This window comes from Nipponia nippon, unplaced genomic scaffold (genome assembly GCF_047370975.1).
Source record: "Nipponia nippon isolate SJK-2023a ecotype South Korea unplaced genomic scaffold, ASM4737097v1 scaffold_2, whole genome shotgun sequence".
In the NCBI taxonomy this organism is placed as follows: domain Eukaryota; kingdom Metazoa; phylum Chordata; class Aves; order Pelecaniformes; family Threskiornithidae; genus Nipponia; species Nipponia nippon.
The window spans coordinates 104649791-104670953 of NW_028262336.1; the positions used below are offsets into that span (position 1 = coordinate 104649791).

Sequence of the window (21163 nt, forward strand, 5' to 3'; positions counted from 1 at the left end):
AACAGTACAATGTGTTACCTAGAAAAATCTGTGGGCAAAAATATTTATGCCAGCACAGCTGGAATAAAATGCTCCATTTTTAATAACTCAACCAAATAGTTTTTCCATTATTCTTTAGAAATAGATAATATTGGCAAAAATATAATTTTCCAAAGAAAACTTTTGAAGTTTGTTTGTAAAAAAGTGTACATTAGATTATACTTAAAATAACAGACTTTTTTTGCTTCTAATTTTTTAACTGAAGCAGCTCACAGAGGTTAATTGTATTAAAGCTGCATCTTTTGGTGAGCGTGTTAACCACTGAAGCAAATGCAGCCATTGTGCTGCTGTCCGTTGGGAACAGAAGGTGAACTTAAACAATGCAAAGGAGCCCAGTCCAATTTCTTGAAGGCTCATAGAGTTCCTAGACATGCTGATAGCCACCTGTCGGGATTTTCAGGCTTATAGTGGGTGCTCAGCTCCCACTGATGTACAACAACAAAAAAAAAAAAAAAAACACCCAAAGAAGTGAAAAATAGCTCATCTCACCTGGTCCTACTTAGCTGTTACCTGCATAGTGATTACAACAATTACACTAACTCGGTTACCTCGCCTTGAAAGGGAATACACAGGTGGCCGGTGCTGCTTTTATCTCCAGTGCTGGGAGGAGCTGTGAAAACATCTTCATCTGGCATCAGCAAATTGTCTCTGGCCAAGCCCCAGCCTGGGACAGCATCTTGGCCAGTTTGGGCCACCCCATTTATGGGTGGTCTGACAGAGCCAGGAGTTTTATGGAGCTATGGCGTGAGAGTAGGGCTGTGATTGCAGGTGGGTCCCGTTTGCATGTCAGACTGGCTGGCATCATGTAGTTCACTTAGTATAAAGCAGCTTGAAGGCTGCTCTGTGTTATGCTAAAGACATAGGCAAGTGCAAGCCTACATTTCATGGAGGAAAAAAAAGGACTTTGGGCTACTTTTGCACCCTGAATTTGGGGCATGTAATCCTCTGCTGTAGCCACAGAGTGGGGCCGTTGTCTTTGGGAGCATACGAGGGGCTGCAGACGTGAAAAGGCCATTCAGCTGGGGAAGCAGCTGGGCTGTAATTCACAATGTTTCCTTAGACAACCGTAACAGATGCAGCAAAAACGGTCCCATCAAGAAGAATGGGAGGTATATGGACTTTGTAAATAACCTTCCCACACAGATGTCTTTCCCAGTGATCTCACCAAAAAAAAAAGACTCTGAAGGAAAAAAGCTCAAGTACAGTGGAGCACGATGCTCCATGGGGATCCAGCCTTGCCAGGGTACCACAGGGTTAGACAGTGAAAGGGGAGGGTGAACAAGCTGCGTGGAAGAAGAGTAAGAATCATTCCCAAGTTAAAAGGTATTTGTAGGAAAACCAGACAAGACTTTAAGCCTACAGAGACAAAACTTTCAGGTGAGCTGGCAGACAGAGAAGGGCTGAAAGCAGAAAATTCATTCAGTGGAATAAACTCTCCACAGAGTTGAAGGGTTGCTAAGTGAAGAGCGTGGCACTGTTTCAGGATGGGAATAGTTTGGTAATGTTAAGGACAGATGAATATGATGGGTAAACCTGACAGTAGGGCCAGGGTGGCCAGCAGTGCAAGAGAGTCTTAGATGCAGAGGCTGCTACAGCCTTCACCAGGTACTCTTTGATTAAACACATTTAAATGGACCATATTTGTTGAACTAAAGCAAAATGTTTTTTCTGTGTAATCCAGAAACTCCTTCTGTTCATTCCTTATGCATGCTTTATTGGTACTTTTCTTTCTGTAGATTTCCAGGTATACTTTGCAACTACCTGAAGCCATGCAGTCTTGGAGTCATATATTACAAGGCTAATAGCACTGTTGCAGTCAGAGGGCTTAGTAAAAACAAAAGGGGCCCAGGGCAAAAACTGACGGTGAAATGTGAACCCACTCCATAAAAAGGCATTGGAAAAGCTGGAAAAGCATGTGGCTGCAGGCAGGAGGAAGAACAGAGCAGCATTTTAGTAACAAGTTATTGAACAAATCACCCCCTAGTAAAGATGTTTACTCAGCTCCAGAGCTGAGAAAACACATCAGAGGAGGCAGGGAGCTGGAAGCCGCGGAGTTTTTGCACTGACATGAATCACACAATCGCAGCATAGATGAGGGACCTCTGAGGATCATCTGGTCCAGCCCTCCTGCCCAAAGCAGGGTCAGCTGCAGGCAGGTTGCCAAGGCCAACGCATCATAGAGACTCCACAGCCTGTCTGGGCAACCTGTCCCTGTGTTTGACCACCCTCACAGTAAAATGTTTTCTTGTGTTCAGATGTTTTGTGTGTTTCAGTTTGTGCCCATTGCCTCTTGTCCTGTCACTGGGCACCAGTGAGAAGAGCCTGGCTCCCTCTTCTTCCACCCTCCCATGAGGTATTTATATACATTGATGAGAACCTCCTGAGCCTTCTCTAAACTAAACTGTCCCAGGTCTCTCAGTCTCTCCTCATATGAGAGATGCTCCAGTCCCTTAATCATTTTAGTAGCTCTGCACTGGACTCACTCCAGTAGCTCCACATCTCTCTTGTACAGGGGAGCCTAGAACTGGATAGAGCAATCCAGGTGTCCCACCGGTGCCGAGCAGGGGGAAGGATCACCTCCCTTGACCTGCTGGCAGTGCTTCTAATAATGCAGCTCAGGATGGTCTTGGTCTCCTTTGTAGCAAGAGTGTGTTAATGGCCCATGGTCAACTTGTTGCCCACCAGGACCCTCTCCACAAGGTCCTTCTCTGCAGAGCTGTTTTCCAGCTGATCAGCCCCCAGCTTGTCCCTGTGCCTGGGGTTATTCCTCCCCAGGTGCAGGACTTTGCATTTTCCCTTGCTGAACTTCATGAGATTCCTCTCTGCCCACTTCTCCAGCCTGTCCAGGTCTTATAGAATATCCTGAGTTGGGAGGGACCCACAAGGATCATCGAGTCCAGCTCCTGGGTCTGTCTGGTTTGTGAGTGACAGAAGGGGAGACAGAGAGAGGGAGAGGTAGAAGACACAGAAATTTTATGAAAATGAAAAATCTAATCTGTTTTTCACTTTACCATGGTGGAAAATCCCTGCAACTCTAGGTCAAGTTAACTCAAGCTCAGGTTCTCAAGTTAGTTGTTGTTTTTTTTTTCCTTTTTTCTTTTTTTGTTGTAGAACTAGTACTCAGTAATCCTCGAAAATGCCATGGTGCTTTTTGCCTGTGGCTTCTCCTGATGCCATTCCGTTGGGTCCAACTTGTTTCTACTCAAATCTGTCCTGACGAGAACAGGTGCAACTCAGCTGAAATCGTGATGACTGTATATAGTCCCATATGTCACTGCAGCGTGGAAAAAAATTAATAGCGTCTAGTAAAGTACAAAGCAAAATCCAGTGTGTGGTTTCAGTTACCTTTGCTACTTTGTGCAGTCTGAAAAATACTTTTTGCTCTTGTGAAGTTTGACAACAGCTGATTGAATAAAGCCAATGCGTTTTCAACAGTCTGTATTTAATATTAAATGTCTCTGTGTCCGCAAGCATAAACTAGTAATGGGAAACATATCGCTGGGAACAAATATCCATCTCAAGCTGTGGTCTCATCCCTGGTTTTGATTAAATTCCTGCATTTGCAGCAAAGGAAGCAACAAATTTACAACTTTGTAGGTAAGAGAAGATAGTTGAACAGTTGCTTCATCTTGATTTACAGTTCATTTATTTTTATGTACCAGTCAACACACAAATACCTTCTGTTACAGGTTTGGGATTTGGAAGAGCTTTCAGAAAGGAAAGAATGTTTTCTGATCCCTTTTAAATAGTTAACTCTTTTCCCAAAGCCTATTATCAATTACAGTGAAAAGTGACTTACAAGAAATTTCTGTCTAGATGAATAAAATATTCCAGAGACTAAATATATTCTTAAAACCAGTTTGGCTCAGAGAATGTGCAGGCTTAAGTTCTTTATTAGTCAGCAAGTTCTTTGACCTTTGTAAGGAGCTAATCACCACCGTAAGTCATTACCACTTACCGTACTGTAGGTTCACTTTTAAAAATTGACAACACCAACTCCAGCATCATCTGTATGTTGTTTGGCACTGAACAGCTGCATTTCTAATGATAATTTTTACACTGGGCTTTCCACATTTATCTTTTAAAGCCTGTGTAGTTAATGGCAGAATGTGTCTTGCTGATGAATGCGTTGACAGCTTGGCGGGAGGGTGTTTGTAAAAAATCTGGTCGGGAGGTCTTCTGCAGCTCCCTAACCCGTCAGCCTGCTGGGCAGTAGCGCTGTGCATGAGTGGGGAGAGCAGTCACCCTGCGGTCCTGCTGAGACCGGCCCATTGCCCAGAGCTACGCATGCTGTTATACCAGCAACAGAAATGGCAGTGACATTTCCATACCCTTCCTTGGGCCTCTCCAGTGACTTGGATCCTGCCATGAGAGCAAAATTTGCATGGACTTGAGTGGCAGGACTGGGCTATGCTCACATAGTGCAGTAAGGACAGCAAGGAATCACACTGCATGGTGTTGGGCTGCAATCCTAGCAGGTCACACTTGGCATTTCATTGATCATTTAGCTTGATTGAATTCCCAGCTGACCACAGGATCCTGCTCACAATGCTGATAATTACTGCAGAAACTGAGTGCTGGGTTACATTTTGGGCAGGGGGAAATCATAACCCAGATTACGGCATCACAAAGAGGAGTGAGATTGTGAAAGCTCATCCATTTCTCACCCCCTCATCTCTGGCTTCTTCTTATGCTGATGGAGAAAAGGGGCAGAGCCACTGCCTTTTTCCTTCCCATCTCCTCCTACCCTCTGCAGGTACACTTTGCACCTCCTCAGTGTCAGAGCACAGGTCTGCCTGGCCATCACACAGATCCTCATCTCCCCCCTCCACCCCAGTGTGCATTTGTGAAATTACAGGACAAAATCTTGTCCAGAAAATCTTCACCGCTACAATCAATTTCTGCCCCCGCTGGCCCTGCTTACGTGAGTACAAACATCTCACGCCTAAAGGACAGTTACAGGAGCTATTCAGGGGCCAGCTATGGTTGTTGTATGCAGATCTTTTACAAGAAACCACTGATTTGTACTGGTATCCATCAAGAATAAGCTACAGGATCAGTGAAGGATGCAAAGGAGTTGTGTGATATATATGATTCAGCAGCAAAAGCTGCCCCCTGGAGGAACAAGTCATTAGGCAAATTAGATGCAATGGGGTCCGAAAATACCTCCACACATTCAGCAGTGAACATCGTTATTGTAGTCACTTTACTAGGTTAACCAAAGAGATTCAAAAACTGAAATACAGAGACTTTATACAGAACGAGTTGGGAGTACAAATAAACAAAAGTAACATTCTTCAAGAAATGGATTTTAGTTGTGTTTTACAAACATCAATAAATACTGAAAAAGACGTGAAAATTCAAAAAGAAACAATACCAACAACTTCAAATTGTCCCAAGGACTATATTTATAATTTAAGCTGATTTTTGATACTTTTGCAATAGGGATTTCATCCAGCAGTCCTTATCTAATTAAAAAAGGAAAAAGAAAAGTAGTCAGCATATTATTAATTCAAAATGAGGGAAGGGGTCACAACTAGAGCAGAAAAATGACACATCCAGTTAGAACCGCATTACAATTTGGCAGGAATACTCTTAATGAACACCGTGTATGTGTGAGAAAGAGACAGCGTCACTATTACAGGCATGAAACGATGATCAAGTGTCATTATCCATTGTCCAAAATGAAAAGGAACATTAGTAAAAGGGGAAATGAAGACTAGAAAAGGAAATGAAAAAAAAAACCCTAAGGAAACTTTAAAAGCCACCTCTTCATAATAGTCTTCTAAGGCAAATGTTGCATGCACTACCTCCCCAAGAAACTAGACAAAGCTCTTCCATTCCCTGTGCATTTCCTTTCATTTAGTTTCATGAAGAAAGGTTTGAGAGAGCAGAGCGCTGGGAAGAAATACTACAAACCTCTAAATTAGTGAAAGAACTTCCAGCATCGCTATTATATTCTGGGTAGGAGGAACTGGAAGAAATTATGTTTTTCAGCCTCTGAAGTGCAATGATCAATAGCAAAAGGAGAAAAGCTAAGAGACTAAGGAATATAGAAACATAGACATAGACATTGGATAAACGGCCAGGTGATGAATCCACTGAAGTTGAAAGAGATGTGGGATACAGCTCCAGAAAAGTCCCATTTTCCATGTTTCCTACAAATCCAGATGAAGGGTCGGATTCTGACATTTTTGGGTTTGTGTTTTTAGCAGCATAACAAAGGGTTTATTTTAGGCGACCATTTTTCCATCACAATGAAGAGATGTCGAGTCAGCCAGTGAACAAATTTATCCTTTACTGCTCAAGCTCAGGACAATGTAAGATTGTATCCTTTGGAACTGCAATGGGGAAAAAAAAAGCAAGATTAATTTACTAGCAGATAATGTGATTTAATGTGCACCTGAGACAATCTAGTTCTTCAGAGTTACCAGTTATTATTCCTTAGCACTAAGCTTCAATTCTTAAAGCATTAGCTAACAACTATCTTTATATCTCTATTTTCCAAAATGCATGGATTAGGAGAAATCCTACCCATCAATGAATTAAAATTGACCCTTCCCCACCATCAGTTGTTTAACTGAGGAACGGCACAATTGAAAATGTACTTTATATGGTACAGACATATTGGAATCCAAATTTGTCTTGTGGATAAAAGCTAGTCAAGGAACAAAAAATCCCTCTCAAGACTTCAGCTCCCCAACCTAGAGCAAGGATGCTCAACACCGCAATGGATGACAAATTAGCCACTTACTCCGTACTGCCTTGCCAGAGGTACTCAGAATGAGAAAATCTGCCAGACCTGCTTACTTACTATATAGTTATGAAATGGATCAAATGGTTTAAAAGATTTAAAATGCATCTCACTCTAATGCTGCCACAGGGATCTCAATGGCAGGCATGTTTCAGTGAAGTGTTGCAGCTTCTGACATCTACAAACAAAATCCTGAGGGAACCGGCAGCCCTGGCAGCTCAGCAAACGCGAGGGGACTATCTAAGGGCAGTGAACGCTAATGGGGAAGAGATCCCATCTTTGAAAAAGCTTTGCCTCTAGCCACTCTGTGTTGGAACTGGGAAGCTCAAGTGCTGGCAAAGGTCAGAGTAGCACAGGACGAGCATATCAGGGTATGCTAAGCTGCTTTTCTATGAACTGACGTAGTCGGTCCCCAGGTGCAGTCTGGAAGTGTAAGAGAAGGCTTGGTGATGGGGAGTTGCTTGTACAAAGCTGACATGCTGTAGCTGAATTACATGGTGTAATCCACTGCCTTTGTTTTGATACAAAACAGATAACACAAGGTGCAAGCGGGTAGGAAATGAAGCTAATTTTCTGCATATAATCATCCACATGCAATCTCTCTATCCATCCATCCATGGTCAACCTCTCACTGCAGATACAGGCACTACAGGGAAAGGTGGTGAGCTTTCCTCGCACTAGGAAGACAATATCCATACAGAACTATGTTCCCAGTGTGGTCCCTCTCATCTTGACCTTGCTTTCGGCCTCATACTGTGGCCGTTCAATACAATTATCTCTAATTCACGGAGGCTTTGAGGAAAAGCCCACTGATTTTAATGGTGACAGAGAAAGCAAACACCGTCAGCATCAGCCAGACAGACAGAATCAAGCCCTTAAAGCAATGATGTGACAGTCTGGGGTCTCTCCCTCTGTGTGTGACACAACTGCCCAAGTATCTTTCTGAGTTTCCGTGAACGTGTCCCAGCACTGTTCCCAGCAATGTTCTGCCTTATAATTTTTCTTTTAAACATGCTACCTCTGCTAACTTAGCAACGAAGTTAACCTGTTTCATGAAGAGGCTGACACTTTTTGACACAAGGTGTGACCACAGAAGCCCCAACCTGAACTAAAGATGCTTAAGAAGAATAAGGTACTTTTCTGCTGGTGCTGTTTCTTCTCTGAGAACACAGAAGTCTTGGAGATACCCACGGAAAATGCTAAGAAGTTTGCGTTGCAGTCACTGAAGTTATTTGCATAGTTACCCACTGTATTTCTGCACTGTAAATTAAATTTAGGAGGTTATGCTATAGGTTATAAAAAGCCCTAAGTGCCTAAGTAAACAAAGACTACGTTAAGCAGTAGGTAGAATCTAATTCTACGTTTTTACACCCTGTCTTATTTTCTGTACTTCAGAACTACATCTATACTACCACATAGAACAGGTCAAGGCTATTCTCTGGTCTCAGGGACAACTTGTGAGGCACGCTGCATCAAGGTGGCTAAACTCCCTTTTATCCCCATGGACAGGATGGCCGAATCACAGCTGCCTTTGGGAACGAATGATGGCCAATCCTAACCCCAAATATGTCCAGGCATTCCTTGGAGGGTGCTAGCTGGCCAAAAGCATGCCAGGAGATGTGCTTGCTAATTCAACAGGAGAGATGATGACAGGCCTATGCCCATGCCCTGGCCTGGATTAATTTACTAGTACATACACATCCATGTTTTCATGGGTAAAAGGTTACATTCCAGATGTTGTTTTATTGTTTATTTATTGCATTTATTGTTTTATTGCGCAGCTTTTAGTAGTCTTAAGCATCCGATAGCCTACAAGATATGCAGGAGTACAAAACTGCATCTGCAAATACCAGATAAAAATCTTCTTACCCTTGTGGTATATAACTCATACTAATGCATAAAATATACTAAAACATAACCATTTTATAACCCTAATAGTATTTAGCCCCACAAGAAACAGTATTTATTGTACCTCGTGAAATAAGTCACAACAGACTGAACAAAGAGAGATCCTTATGAGATTACACTCCTTTTGAACTGTCTTTAATTTAGTGATCCAAAATTAACTAATGGAACAATACGTGTTCATTTCATGTTCTGGAAGTAGTTAAGTGCATTATAGCTAATTTATCCTTTTTAACAGATAAGCTTTGATATAGAAGATGTTCATCCTTGATTACTTATCATAATGAAAAGCAGATCCATTATTAATTGAATTTCTTTATAATAACTTAAGGAATTAATTCACATAAATTCTTTAACATGGCAGAAGTTAAAAGCCTTTAAATTCTTCACAGATTTGAAATCCGTTACGTTCTACTTTTACCATTAACAGTTTTGGCCCGGGTACAAGGAAGAACTTTAGCACAGGACTTTCTTTGAAGTTACTGGAAAATTTATGGTCTTAAATAGGACTAATCAGAAGCTTGCAGTTAAGCAGAGATGTGAGTGCTTTGCTAGATCAGAGCCTTTATAGGTCTTACAATGTCAATTGGGCTACTTTTAACTGAGTATTTTGTAGTGAGATCAGAGGCACTGTAAACTCTTATTCCAAATGACTATGGCCCAGATCCTAGTTGCCTCACTCACACTGTGTAGTGATGTGATGTGTAAATGAACCTCACCATAAAATGTAGCTTCGGCTCAAGTGGCTCTTTGGGTAATATTTTAAGAAGAAAAAAAAAAATCTGTGCTGTTTTAATCACACATTTAAAATTACAGACCAAAAGCCTAAGGTCCTACTCAGTCTCAAAGGATTTTTACCAACCATCTGTACCCTGTTGGAGTAAAATAGCAAAATCATACAGTGTGAACGTATCTGGTCCTGACATCTGAGTAGTATTCATACGAAAGGTTCAAAAAGTGTAGGGAAATAAAATGGATGTGATCCTGATCCCTGACAGTGTTCCCTGGTGCTGTTCCAGCATTGCAATCCTGCCGGAGAGCAGCCGGGCTGGCTCAGCCAGTGACGTGGGGCAGGGGTGCAAACGCTGTCCTGGACTGGCATGCGGCTACACAGTCCTAGGGCTGCACAAACCTCTGCCACGCTGCAAACCAGACCTCCCAGCCTTCAAAAGGGGGATCCACAAGCAGTTTTAAGTAGTGCACCACAGCTACCGCTTCGGCTCAGGTTCCTGCTTCTGCCAGAAGAAGGTAAGTGGCATCACCATTTGTCTCTCTTACCCTAATCCTCCCAAAGGAATAATCCCAAATAAAGCCAGATGTCGGCTTCATCTTCTTGTTTGGTAATTGGTTTTGTGCATTTCTGAAAACTAAATAGAACAACATCAAAATATCAAGCCCAAACCTGGCCCCCAAAAAAGGATTGGGAATTTTGTCACTAACTTCATAGTATAATGGTAAAATTGAAAGTGGCTGACTGCAATAAACTCGTCGTCTTTCTAAGAGCCATAATCCCATCAAGGAATACAACTAAGGAACCAAAGTTTTCAAATTCTGTAGTGGTCCCTTCTTTGCCTTCATCTATTGTTGGAAGTTGTTTTGGTTTAAGGCAAAGATTTAATTTAAAGTGCTATTGGTGAATGACTGGAGATGGAGAGGAACTCTGACAGAAGAAGGCTTCCCAAATAACCAGTCCTGAAAACTCCTGGGACCTGGCTACTGGGGGACTCAGATTTTACAGTATAGCTGGATCCGGATTAATTTCTCAGGACAGGGATGCTTGGCTTAAGGAGGCTTCCTGAGTCATTGAGTCCAGCCCCACCGCTGAAATTCCCAGGTCACACTCTGCCTTTCCGACACCAGCTGAGTTTTCTTGCTGCTATTACTCTGCTTTTACACAGCCTTGCTGCTCTGATGGGCAAACTGCTTAGACAGATTCACGCATTTCAGTAAAACAACTCACTGTACCAAGAAGGCACAGACTCCACCTCCATGCTCTGCTGGGTTTAGATGTATAAGAAAGCAAAACCTCATTCTGCTACTTTAGTCCCCAAATATGAGGCACACAAGGAAAGGCTCTGCTAGACACATGGTGTCATTTGTACATCCTCACTTTTCAACCAGAACCACTATTTAAGTATTTTCCTCCAGCTGTGCATTATTCCTCCACTCATGTCCTCGGTATAAATTACTTTTCACAGGTGAGGACAACCACTCTTATTCCAAGGGCAGGGCTACCTGGCAGATACTGTAAGCAGGCTCAGCTGGAGTTTTTTCTCTTTTCTTGTATCCCGTGGTAAGTGGGAGATAGGCAAATTGGTGTTCACCAAAAGCAGGGGAAACTGGGTAGGTGAGGGATTAAGCAAGCCATCGCTATGTAAGAGGTAAATCCCAGGTACCGTGCAGTATCATGCCTGGGCAGCCATGCCAAAGCTATCAACTGTTTGTGTCTTTGATGGCACCTGTCATAAGACCTATTTTTTCAGAAAATGGAAATGTGGTCAGGAGCAGAGGCCTCATCGGTTAGCATATGCCTTGGGTGCCAAATTATATGTAACATATGTAATTTAATTTTGAGCATAGCTGAGACAGTAGTCATCTCCCAGTTCAGTCTAAGGTGAATGTTAAATGAGACTGCAGCACTCTCCAGGATAGCATGCAGTAAACAGAGAGCTTTTTCATAGTCACAATGTCATAAAACCTTTACCATCCAGTTGCCTATATTGTATTTCTCTGCATATCTTGATGCAACAACTCCAATTCTCCAGGCTCAGTGAAATATAATTTAATGGAGCATACTCACAACCACTGAGGCCCTAAAAATTGAGGAACAGGAAGCAAAGATAACTCTGGTAGATTCATTTTCTTGGGAGTTTATCATCCATAGATAAACACTTTGTTTTCTTGGTTCTTCCTGACTTTTTGTGACTACAAGCTGAGAAATACCTTGGCTGTTTCAGAGGCTTCAAATGTTTAAGCAGAGAGACAAATTGACATCAAAGAAAATCAGCATTTTTATGCTACGTAAACTAACATTTTTGTGACAATCTCCCATCAACTCTTCCTTTACAGGTAGAAGATATTCTAAAAAGCCCTTATTGTAAACAACTCCGAACAGAGGAGAACTTCATTTGCCTTTACCGTAGTTACAACAGTGAGGTCCCTCATCCCGTCAGACATCAATATCCTGTTAATTGTATCCGTCTTCCTTCCCTAAAAAATTAAAACCCTTTTGGCTGATTTCAGCCCAACATACACAGAAAGGCAGAGGATGACTGCAACAGAAGGATTCGATTTCTACCGTCTTCTTCAAAATGGAGGGCTCTGTGGAGGGCAGGGAGTCGCTCGCTGACCCAGTGCAAGACAGCAAAAGAAGCTTGCCCATGTCAGATGTCCATGGATTCTGGAAGCAGGAGCCTCTGGCCACCAGGCTTCGTTATCTCTGCACACACTGCCCTCCTGCAGATCCAGCTGCACACATGTGTGTCCTGGGGGACACAGAGATGAGGGTTCCACTAGTGGAACAACATGCTCACAAGGGATGACTCGGGACCGTACCCCTGACGGGGAGGATCCGGTGGTTAGCAGATCCTAGATGGCACTGAAATTACTCTGGGTCTGTGCAAAAATTGCTTGCTCTGTATGAGGCAGACAGCTCTTTCTTTTGAGTAGGAGAGGGGAAGCAGAAGACATTCATTAAAGATGACACTGATTATCTCTATGAAAGGACTCACAAGTGTGTTCTCTGCTCTCTTTTGCCCTTTTGGAAAGGTAAAGCCAGGAGTGAGCAGATAATGACATCATCCCCTCATGACCTGAAACCAGAACCACCTCTCCTTCGTTCTGCGTCAGGGCAGGAGGATTGTGCAGGTTCCCAGAAGAGAGCCCAGGCGATACGGTGATGCCAGTTCCAGGATGAAACCTCCTCATCTCTAAAGGTGTGTCGCCCCCCCCCCAAGCCCTGTTATCCCAGTGATTACTTCGAAAAGCTGGAAGTAAGATTTCACTAGATCTATTAAAAAGATTAAGGTTTCTCTTGACCTTCGCTAATTTAATATATGTACAAAGGCCAGCGAGCTTCTGGTTTAATTCTTTCATTTTCTCCCTCATCACCTTTGTTTTCTACATTTATTTCCTTTAGCATATAGGACTATATCGCTGCATATGGTCCTTCCAGCTAACATGTAACACAAAGCATTTAATGCCATTAAAAATATGTTTGCATGCTCATACCAAAGGACTGAATGGAGTTTACATACAGGGAACCCTTCAGCCTTGAAAGGCAGTTTGCTCTAGACTGGAAAAATGTGGCAATTTAACATCATGCAACTAAATTAGACAGTAGCTCTAGACAGAAAAGAAGTGAGCAACATTTTATTCCGTTGAAAATGTAGAAAGATTAGGTAGGAAAGGCAAAGAATGACTGCTCACTTGGAGTATAGCAAGAATATGATCCTTAATACTTCTTATTCTTGCGCAAATGCCTTTGGCAATTGAAAGACCACAAGTAAATAGGATGATTCTTTTTCCTGTTACAGATGGACCCTCCAGGAGCAGAGAATCCCTGGGAAACAGGAGCAGTCACCAACTGACTCAATAAAAAAGTGCACACAAGGAAAAGGAAAAACTATTTCCTGCCACAAGCAAAGTCTTCCTTTTAATTTATGATCTAATTTCATTTTTTATTATGATTTAATATGATTTAAATTTATGACTTTTAAAATCTAAGAAAAGTGCCCAGATGGCTTGGCTGCAGGTTAAAATCGAGTTATATTTTGTTTGGGGTTTTGTGTGGGGCTGGGAAAAGGAAACTCTCAGAGCCATAAGGATACTTAGATTAATTCAGATAGATAGGATAAAATGCTTGTATCATTTACATTTCCCATGGATCTGCAGATTATAGAGTTATTTATATCAATGTAAAGCAAAGACATCATGACCTGGGATCAGACCCAGACCCTGTCAGTTGAATCTGCTCCTTGAAAGTAAGACAAAAACAAGCAAAGAGAATTAATAAAATACTTACAAGCAGGAAGATATGGGGATGCAAGCCAAATATCCAATGCGCAGGATGTGGTTAGTTATCACGCCCAAATCTAAAGGGACTGCATGCTGAGAAAAGCCCCTATAAAAAAGCAAATCAAAGCTGAAGAGCTTAGTAATAACTACATTAATAAAAAAACAGGGAGGAAAGTGCTGAATTTTGACTGCTCTCGGTGCCAGAAATTTCAGAAGAAAACAAACCGACTGGCATCCTGGCTTGTGTTTTATTCCTGCTAGCCACATCCTTCTCCTGTCCAGTTACAGCACTGCAGGTATAATATAAAAACCATGGTTATCTCTTGATCTCTGCTTTACAGCCATGCCTTGATAACACCTTTCTCCTCTTCTTTTGCAGAGCACTCATGGACCAAGACAACCTGCTGTCCCCTGGCAGCAGGATCAGGTCCTTCTGGATTACACATCATTATTTACTTATTCTCTTTATTTCAGACAATCTGCACTTTAATTTCACTTACCTGAAATCCCCAAACTGAATATTGTATATGCACAAGGATAGCTAGCAGATTTTTGTGTGCTGCATTCGTCCAATACCTAAAATTAAAATGTGGCACCCAAACTGTCTTTTATAAAGCAAATTAAATTGATTGCATATGAAGAAACAATCCCAGACGATGCAGATTAAAGCAAAAGTAGGGCCACTTTCAAAAAAGATCCTCCCCTCCGGGAAAGAAAAGACGCTTGCACAATCATTATACATCTCAGAGCTCTACCCTTTCAGCACATTTGGTTTGAACTGCATTAGGGAAGCAGATCTCTGGGGATGAATGTTAATGCATTGCTGTGTTGCTTTCATCCCTTCAATCACTGAATCACTTATGGTTTAAGCCTGTCCAAGTTCAATAAAGAAAATTATCTAGCGCTGCTGTTAAAAGTCAGCATTGTTGAAATCCAAATGTTTTAATAACATTGATTATACTAATGTTGCACCCCAAGGGAGCTGGACAGCTTCCTGACCACCTCCCCATGAAGAAGGAGAGGTGGGAGGCTGCAGGTGAACCCCAAGGTCGGCTTGCCCAGGGATGGACCCAGCACATCCTCTGGATGCGAGGGCATGCACCCCATCGCCTTGCCCAGAAGCATGGAGGCTGAGGCAGGTGGTGGTACTAGGATGGAGAGGGGGATGCAACAGCCCCCGTATACCTTTTCTCTGGCAAATCTGCCTCATGTAACAAAGAGGTCGATCCTAGGCCCCTCAGTTTTGTCTGCTCATAGCAGAGACCCTTTCCCTTCCCTTTGTTTCTTTCCCTGGCTCTCTTCAGGGAAAGAGGCACGAATCTCTACAACAGGGACTTCATCTTCAAACAAGACAAATATAAATAATTTTGCTTATTTTCCAGCTCTCTTTTGTCTCCGCAGGATCTTCTTTACTCCCTCTCCCCCTAGATACACAGAGCACTGCTCTTTCTTACCCATTTAGCCCTTCATTCAATACAACGCCCCAATCCCTGGCAAGGCAAAGGGAACAGAGCCTACCAAATCTTGAGCTGATTAAACACGCCAGAGATGCAGTGCAAAACACAATACATCCTCAAGGCTCTTTAAATGCATGCATTCATATTCAAATGGCAAGCGTACACAGTGAGATGGAGAGGTCTGAGCTTTTAATTACCTTTGAAGAACACAGAAATATCTGGACCAGAACATCAAGAAGCTTATCTACAGGAGACCCCTTGACATACACAGTTGTGTCCCACGGTCCCTCATCCTTTTTTGCACCAGTCTAATGCCCTTCACAGCTATTTTCACGGTCTCAGCTGTGGCACTAGCCCACAGCTGAGGCTCACGCTGACCATGTTCTGGCACAGCAGGATTTAGCCCGAACACTGTATTCACTCCCGTCACCAATAAGATACACGGGGAGCAGGGACCTATCTGTTCCCTGTATCTCTCAGGATGTGAATGAAGAAAGGAATCTCATCACTGTACATCTGGAACCTCACATGGGGAAATGGGGCCCTCCTGGTCCTGCTTCCCATGGGACTGTGAGTCTGAATCTCACCCAAAGGACACACAGTCGCCAGGGAAATCAGTCTCCTTCCTGTGTTGGTTTGCTAGAAATATTTATTTCCCACTTCCTGTGAAAAATTACAGGTTACTGAAAAAAAAAAAAAAAGAAACTCAAAAGTCCACTCTTCGTTGACCATAGTGATGGGTCATGTTTGATTTCTCCATGCCCAGTCCCAGCTTTATTCCCTTTATTCCCACTCTGAGTATCTTTTGTTCCTGTTGGCCACTTTCAGACAAATTCAGCCCCAGGCAGAAACCTCAAAGACAGGCGAGCTCCTAAAGTTTAATGACAGCAGATGATCAGGAAGAGGAGACACGAAGGTTCACACAGCCATTTGGTTCCCCCTAATAGCTTTAGGTCTCGGTAACTGACTCCTACAGTCAAACACAGCCGCTAAAATGTCACTGCCAGAGTAACAGACTGTGGGTACCCACTGGAGACAGCAGGCTGGAAGGAGGTCCAGGGCAAGGTTAGCCAGGGAAGAGGGCGGAACCGGAGGGTATCAGGATTCCTTAATTTCTGCATTTTGTGGATGACTTCTTGTTTGATTTCTTGCAAACTCAAATTCGAAAGTTTTTTTTGAAGAGAAAATTTAGTGTAGGGTGGAATGGCTGCTTAATTAAAAATGTACATTTTCACAGGACAAAAAGAAAGGAAGGTAAAAAAAAAAATCAGTTAAAGCCCGTTTCCCTCAGTGGAACAAGTATGTGGAAATGTTTCAGCTGCTTCTGTCTTGCCGCCTCCTTTCATGGTTGAATCATCCCGTTCGGGCCACCGCTCCTTGCTGAGGCTACAAGCGGCTGTGTGGAGCATCCCGCCGACACTGATAAGCCTCTCAGGAGAAGATGCCACCCAGCATGTATAGGGTGGTGGTGATGCAGTTAATCTCAGAACAAACAAAAGTTGATTAAGCTTTGTTAGCTTGTGCCTGACTCTTAACATGGGCTCCCGATAACCACCTTTTGTATTCGACACAAGCGGACCGGTGCTGGGCTCCATGCTTGGGGACAAATGGCCGGTGCAGCAGAGGGCTGCGCACCGCATTCGCTCTCCCTGAAGCCACATGGACTTGTCATGGGGCAGTGCTCCAGCTCCTCCAGGTCGTTTACTCAGAGCAAAACCTACCAGATAAAACACCAAGCCCCAAGGCGAGCAGTCCTTGTTATCGGAGCTTGCTTTCATTCTCCATCACAGTCACCTGTGAAGCTAACAACTAGCAGAGCTCACACCCTCAGGTTCAGCATCCCTCCAGGTAAAGGGGGAAAACCTTCAGAAATATAAGGCACTACACCTACCAGGAATACAGTTTTAGGACAAAATGTGGCTAAATTTGGAAGTGAATGGATTTAAGGTCTCCATTGTCCCCTCCAGTGCTGTGGCACAGCATCCTGCCCGATGCCAGAGGAGGATGCTGCACACAGGAGCGGAGCTGAGAGCCTCCATCTCTCGTACTCCACAGGGACACGTCCACGCTCTGTGGGCACAGCAGGTCTCGGGAGCCCTCACTGCAGACTTCAGCAAGGGGCTCTGCTGAACAATAAGTGGCCTTTAACTTCGCTAGTCAAGGGGGTTCCTAGTCCTTAACTAATGAGGTTGTGACCCAGTAAGTGGAGTCCAGAGTGATAAGAAAACACTTTCCTATGGTAAAATTCAGCTGACACACAGGCTTCAATATATTTTATAAAAACAAACAAAGTATATGGTCCATATCAAACCCTAAAATGTCAAGCAGATTTCATTTTAACCTCCTTAGAAATCCTGGCATAATATAAAGCTAGGACAGAAATTTGCACACTTGATTCAACAGAAACCTCTGTTAATGCATCATTTTGTTTCAGAATTTTTTCTCTCCATAAAAGCAGATTCAGTACCAACTATGTACTGTGAACTTAAATGTCAAGGGAATTTTGGGCACAGATGTGCTATCACAGCAACCCCGCTCACTGTAACTCTGCTTCCCGACTCAGGTGCCTCAGCCTGCTTTACCAGCAGATGTAAGAAAACAGCCTTTTCCTTCGATTCTCTGTTTCCCCTCAATGGTATAACAGAAAAGAACTTCATCCTCATGCCATTCCTCATTTTACCAATGCAGGCTGCATGCCCTCCCTTGACAGAGACTGTGGTATTATCATATCTGTATTTGTGTGAATAATATTTACATATTGTCACTGTTTGCAAAACAGTCTGCAATAACTTATGCAAAGATACAACAGTATTGCAAAGGGAGTTGCAGTGAACCACGCTGTGATGTGTAAGCATAAGGGGGCAGGGTTGCACCTGAAATGCCAAAAAGAGCAAGTGAGGATAAAATAGACTATGGAAGGAGAGCTTCTGCTGGTGCTAGATAGAGTGATCTGTGCGACATTGCCTCTCAGGTGTCCTAGCTTTAGAGGACACTGTTGTGCTCAAATCCAGAGCCAGCCTAATTCCAGTAGCAGGGATGTGTGGCAGCACGGGTGAGGGCTTGTCTCAGCATCTCACCAGACAGCCGCTGAAGGCATCACAGCAAAAGCGAACGTGCTGGGACATATCAAGGAAATTAATGAAATGATGGACAAGATGCCTATATGAAGCTACAAGTAAGCGCAAGGGAAGCTCAGGGAAATACAAAGGTGATAGCTTGAGGGAGACAGATGCTGAGAGCACGGGATGATCAAAGCCCAGGGGGTATGTCTTGGTGAAGCGGGAGAGATGGTACATCACGTACAGGATGACTATCGAGGACACTTGAAAGTGAAGCCTGCGGCTGACATGTCTGATGCAGGAGAGAAGGGGGAGCATCAGAAGGACTGACAAAGAGGGAAGACGCAGCCGAAGTGGCAGGCTACGAGCTGGGTTTTTGCAGCAGCGCCGTGGATCGACTGTGCCGTAACAGGATTTCCTCTGAGCAAGCCAGGAAAAGGAGGTAACCGCAGCCATGAAGACACAAGGGGAGGAGGGCTTGCAAGAGAGCGCAGCAGGTAGAGGTGAAAATGCCTTGACTTTTTAGTGTTTAAATTCCAAGTTGCAAACCTATCAGAAACACCAGATTTTTCAGTAACTTCTGGATGTACTCTATGGTTGAGCTAATTCCTCTTCTGCTCCTGCGTAGATGGGGCACCAGGAGGAAAACTGCGCTGCTTCCTGCCTCTGATGGGGAATTTACAGAATACCATTTATAATTTGCGCTGCACCATTAAGACCCAATTACGAACAAAGACACTTGGCAGACACAAGCTATCCCAGTCAGCCTTTTATATCTGAAAAGGTTAACGAAATACAAACAGCAATAACTTCCTAAGCCAAATATATTCATATACACTCACCTACTTGGTGATAGTACTAGAGTAGACTTGGATGCTGAAATAGCCCAGTTCCGTTCCCCACCAGTTCAAGGTCCTACAGCATTTCTCCTGTTGACAGCAATGCACACGTACTGGATATAGCAAGTAGCAGCCTGCAGGCAGGCAAGGCTGTGTGTCGGAGCAGAGGAAAGCCGGGGAAACATGAGGGAGGCAGCGGTGACATGCCTGCCTCTCCTTCCCCCACCTTGGGTGATACAGATGACCCAGTCTGAGGAAGAGGTGGGGAAGGAAGGCAGCCAGTACCCAGCTACAACCAGCAGCAACCATCCCTAAGGGGCACAAGCCCTTCTAGGCATTATAGCAGAGAGAAGGAGGCTGGTGGTTTCAGGGTGCCCTTCGTTTCAGTCTGTTCAGGCACCGAAAAGTCAGAGCAGGGTCAAAATGACTGTAAAAAGCAAAATCATAAGGAAACAGACATCCACCCTCCAGCCGGATCCCTTATCAGAATAAAACTGCCAGCACTATGTACATCCTATATGGTCCGGGTTGTAGATGTTTCTTTTATTCAGCTTTTTCCCATTCTCCTATAATCACCTCAGAATTAAATTTAATAATACTCAGGATGCATTCCTAATTTTCTTTGCTTATATAAATGTTAATCAATGTGGCAAATGCTCAGCCCTTTACCACTATTTTCACAATTTCCCTCTAACTAACTGTTTAGCATTTGCAAGGGTAGGAAGAGTTTGCTTCACTTGCTTTCTGTCCCAAACTTCATTACCTCTACTGAGATGATATTGTAACAGCCCGTGGCTTTTAGCTAGACATAAACTGTTTGAAAAGGGCACATTTTTGTGCATCTATCCTGTTTTCTTTTTCTATGTTGTGCTGTCTAAGCTCAGCTCTTCTCCCAGTACGTTGGGTAGGCATTTTACAATTTATTTGCAGAGGGAGCAATTCCTTTCCCATCATCTTCCTGCAAACAATGTGAAAGAGCACACGGGTGGCAATCTGTGCTTATGCCCACAGAGCCAAAAATGTGCTTGCACAGTGATGACCCAACGCTCTGCACTATCAAACCCCCCGTCCGCAGCATCTTTCAGAAATGGAAACCAACCTGTGCCTCCCTTCTCTCGCCATCCCTCCTTCCAGAAGCAGCACAGCCCCAGACGCTGTCCCCACGCTCTCCCGGAGCGCTCCCCTCTCTGCCTCCAGCAAAAGCAATTTCTCCGAAACGAATTAGTGTTCATTCAATTCAAGCACTTTGACAACCCACAAAGTCGGTAGGGACGAAAACAGGTTCTTTCCAAAACGCATTTGGGAGCCATCAAACACAGGTCTAACACATACCTAGGTTAAACGCATGTGGAAACCAAATGCCCTCGATTACAGCACACGACAGACGAAGCACGCAGAAGACTCCCGGCGCAGCAGCGGCCGGCGGGCTCGGGGGCTGGCACCGCTCCCGGGGCGCAGGGCGGCTCTGGGAGCCCGCCGGGAGGCCCGCCCCGCCGCGGGGAGCGCCGCCGGCACCGGGCAGCCGAGGAAGCGCTGCTCGGCGCTGCGGGAAGGCGGGCAACAGTTCTCAGCGGACCGGGCCAGCCGTACCCCGCCGAGGCTCAACTCAAACCGAGGGCACCAATAAAGCGCACCGGGATTTAGGCAGGAGGAGAAGAAACACCCCAAACCCAAAGTGCCGACCTGCCTTAAAGAGGGAGACGGCCAGACCCCGCCGAAATGCCCACCCTCCTGCCCGCAGCCGCCCCGCTCACCGCTCCCCGCTCCCGGCTCCGGCTGCGGCTCCGGCTCCCCCTGCCCGGCTCCCGCTCCCGCTCCCGCTCCCGCTCCCGGCGCCGAGCGCCGCCCCCGGCCCGCCCCTCGCCCGGCCCCGCCGCGCTGCCCGCCGGCCCCCGGCCCCAGCCCCGGGGCGCTGCGGGGCCGGAGCGGGGCGGGGGCGGCCGCCGACCCTGCGGTCGGTGCCGGGGCGGTTTGCGCTGTGGCAGGGGCGGGGGGCTGGGGGCTGGGGCTGAAAGCCACCGGGGTTTATCGGGCATCACACAAACCCGCACTGCCAGCTGTCTCTGACCCTCCCACGGCTGTCCCATAGCGTGT

The 21163-nt window shown here is 44.6% G+C and overlaps 1 protein-coding gene across 4 annotated transcripts; it reads right to left on the reverse strand.

Moving 5' to 3' along the window:
* Positions 1 to 5228: 5228 nt before the first annotated feature.
* SERTM1 (serine rich and transmembrane domain containing 1) lies at positions 5229 to 20896 on the reverse strand. Of its 4 annotated transcripts, XM_087758130.1 has the most exons (4): positions 20824 to 20854; positions 19073 to 19159; positions 13722 to 13820; positions 5229 to 6380 (listed from the first exon to the last, which is right to left on the reverse strand). In XM_087758130.1, exon 4 carries the CDS (start codon positions 6229 to 6231, stop codon positions 5908 to 5910), a length of 324 nt encoding a protein of 107 aa, XP_087614256.1. In that variant the 5' UTR covers positions 6232 to 6380; positions 13722 to 13820; positions 19073 to 19159; positions 20824 to 20854; the 3' UTR covers positions 5229 to 5907. The 4 variants fall into 4 exon arrangements, with proteins under 4 accessions (XP_087614256.1, XP_087614255.1, XP_087614257.1 ...); XM_087758129.1 differs by lacking the exon at positions 19073 to 19159 and having other exon boundaries at positions 20824 to 20896; XM_087758131.1 differs by lacking the exons at positions 19073 to 19159; positions 20824 to 20854 and adding an exon at positions 20402 to 20539.
* Between the last annotated feature and the right edge of the window lie 267 nt (positions 20897 to 21163).